Here is a 3231-nt window from a genome sequence, read left to right on the forward strand (position 1 = left end):
TGTAATCTTGTACATCTTTGAATTCAATAAAATAAGCCAGGAGTTATGCCCCGGATAAAAAAAAGATGCATAAGCATGGTAATGTTCAAAAGGTCAGGATGGCACTAAGTACTCTTAGTCTTATGAAATATTCATGCGCAAAATGGGAGTAAACCAGCTCAAGCAATTAACAAGAGCAATGATCTAAAAAAAGGGGAATCTTCATATATTAACATAACGAAGCAAGTTAATGGCCGTCCAAATATTCATATATCAAATATCACACGGCATTTGTATGTTTCATACAATATCACTTCTATAATAAAATTAGGATACATGTGCAGTACATGACTTCATAAATCACATACGAAAAATGAAAAACATAAAGAAAAACACCTGTAGTTCTAGGTACATACTCCCGTCATTCAATGATCTAAGGAAGCATTCTTCAACGGACTTTCCAACATTACCATGCTTATGCATCTTTACATTTTCGCCAATATAGTATCTTGAAAAAGCCTTCGTTGCACTGATATTATTCGTGCTTTTTTGGTAGTTCATTTAGATTGCTGTTTTTTCTTTTGAATCTCCTTATCAAGGAAAATCATTATTGTTTCCGTCACGTGATTTGGAGCAATGCCTTCTGCAATCATCCTCCTCAAATACTTGTCGGCTTCCTTCAACCTACCAGCTTTCACATTAATATTGATCAAGGTATTAAAAGTAACAAGATCTGGTTTCATGCCCCTTGTGATAATCTGCTCAAGCAAACAGTTTGCTTCTTCAACCTTTCCGACCTTTCCCAATTGATTGATCAAAGTGTTGTACATAACAATATCCATGTAAACACCTTTCTTTGACAATTGTTCCATGATTGAGCTAGCTACCTCTGTTTTTCCCATCTGGCCAAGACCTTGTATTATCAGGTTGTATGTTGCTATATCATTGGGGCAGAGCTGTCCACCCCTCTCATGAAGAACTGCCCAGACCTGCTTCAAATACCCCTTCTTGACAAATGAGGTCATCAGTGAATTGTATGTATAACTTGTCCCTTTCCTTCCCAGATTTGTAAAGATCCCAAATAACTTGCAGGCTACACTCAACTTCCCTTTGGCTAAAAAGATTGACATATATGTATTAACCATGTCAGCATCAAAAGTTTTACCCCCCATGCCTTCCACCCTCTGACCTCTGTGCACTGTAAATATAGCAGAATTATTTGAATGATCAGCATGTTTGGCAAGATGATCCAAGTGTGGGGACAAAGACCAATCATCCTTGGGTTCATTATGTGTGGTTCCTTCATTTGTATCAGTGCATACTGCAGGATTGAGCAAACTCATCACATCGTTCATATTACCATCAAATGGAAAGATTGATGTTCTATCTTTCGCTCTATCTTGTGGTCCTGTCAAGGCATCCATCATGTTGGACTTCCATCGAATGGCATCTGGCAAGACAGAGCTATCTCTTATGATCTTCACTATCTTCTCTTCCAAATCCCACCGTCTACTCTTGTTAAAACCTAGAAGTAATGATGTAACGGTAACCAAATCAATAACAAAGCCCCGCTCTTCCATCTCTTTCACCAAACTGACTGCCTCTGCAACTTGGTCCCCTGTCCCCTCCTTGCAGAACTCCCTTACCATGATACTGTACGCAATCCCATCCAATAGCTGACCTTTCTTCCTTAGCTCATAGAACAGCCGACATGCTGCTTCTGCCCTCCCGTTCTTGAACAGCCCATCGATCACAGTGTTATGTGTGCTCGCTGAGCATTGGATCCCATCCGCCACCATTGTCTCGAAAAAACCGCATGCCTCATCAAGCCTCTTTGCTTTGAAGAGTCCATTTAGAAGTGAATTGTACACCACGACACCCCCCTTCAGCCTGGTGCCCCCGCGCATCTCCTGAAACATACGCAGCGCGTCATCCATCCTGAAACTCTTGCAGCACCCATCCACAACCGCGTGGTAAGTGAACACGTCTGGGTGGATCCCAGCCAACTTCATTTCATCAAAGACCAGCAAAGCGTCAGCCACCCTCCCACCAATCACAAGAACACGAATGACCGAATTGTACGTGCATATATCTGGCACAAGCGGAGGAGAGGCGGCTTTCATAGCCGCGAAAAGCTTGAGGGACTTGTCCAGGCGCTTCCACTTGCCGAAGGCGTGGATGCAAATGTTGTAGAACCTCAAGTTGGAAGGAAGGCCCCTCCTTGACATTTCGTCGAACACATGGCAGAAGTCATCGTAGAGGTTCGCCTTGGACAGGGCGAGGAGGAGGCGGTTGGTGGCTCGGACGTGAGGCGGGTGGGAGGCGATGGGAAGCAGCCTGCGGATGGCGGGGACGGCGGAGAGGGGGTCAGGGCAGGCGATGAGGGAAGGGATGGCGGCGGCGGCGAGGCGCGGGAGGAGGTCGGGAGGGGCGTCCTGGAGGAGCGCGAGCGCGGCGTCGAGGCGGGAGGCGGAGAGGAGCGCGGAGAGCAGGCGGGGCAGGAGGGCGTCGGGGGACGGGGAGGAGAGCGCGAAGGGGAGGAGCGCGTCGAGGAGCGGAGGGGAGTGCGTGGCGAGCGCGCGGAGCAGGACGGGGAAGGTGGCGGCGAGGTGCGGGGAGGCGGGCGGCGTGGCGGCGAGGAAGAAGGAGAGCTTGGAGGTGGGCGGGAGGGCGGGGTGGCGGAGGACGTGGAGGCGGACGGGGAGCGGCAGCGGCGCGGCGGGCAGGAGCGCGGGCGGGATGTGCGGCGTGGTGAGGAGGTGGTTGGCGAGGCGGGTGGCGAGCAGCGCGTCCGTGAGGTCGGAGAGCGGCGCCGCTGCGGCCGTGGCCAGGCGCCGGACGCACGCCGCCGGCAGCATCATGCTGCCCCGCTGTGGCGCCTGACCGTGGCGAGAGTGTCTCGTTCGTCCGACTTTTTTTTTTCGTTTCTTTTCTTTTGATGATTTTGAGGATGAGGATAGTGGAGTGTGATTTGTTCTGCACTCGGCTTCAATATTTGTTTGTGCGAGTGTGTATATTGTTCTTTATAAATTCGGCTAAACTTTACTCAAGATAAAACTATAATATGTAAATAAAAACAGGCAATTCATTTCAAACCTTTATCAACTGGACTAAGCCTGGTGGTACGGCTCTAATTTTTCTTGACAAACTCCTGTATGGAATGCCATGAAGTTTTTTGAGAGCACAAGTGTGGAAGTTTCCCGAGCTAAGCACGACTCCACACAAGCTCTTAAGGATGGCAACACCTTGAAG

The 3231-nt window shown here is 48.6% G+C and overlaps 1 protein-coding gene across 1 annotated transcript; it reads right to left on the reverse strand.

Moving 5' to 3' along the window:
- Window positions 1–230: 230 nt before the first annotated feature.
- LOC123087099 (pentatricopeptide repeat-containing protein At4g01570) lies at window positions 231–2938 on the reverse strand. The gene has a single exon (XM_044509001.1). The coding sequence runs from the start codon at window positions 2838–2840 to the stop codon at window positions 537–539; it is 2304 nt and encodes a 767-aa protein (XP_044364936.1). The 5' UTR covers window positions 2841–2938; the 3' UTR covers window positions 231–536.
- Between the last annotated feature and the right edge of the window lie 293 nt (window positions 2939–3231).

This window comes from Triticum aestivum, chromosome 4A, assembly GCF_018294505.1.
Source record: "Triticum aestivum cultivar Chinese Spring chromosome 4A, IWGSC CS RefSeq v2.1, whole genome shotgun sequence".
In the NCBI taxonomy this organism is placed as follows: domain Eukaryota; kingdom Viridiplantae; phylum Streptophyta; class Magnoliopsida; order Poales; family Poaceae; genus Triticum; species Triticum aestivum.

Coding starts and splice junctions, on each gene's coding strand:
- LOC123087099 (XM_044509001.1), bottom strand. CDS start 2,840: ATGATGCTGCCGGCGGCGTGCGTCCGGCGCCTGGCCACGGCCGCAGCG.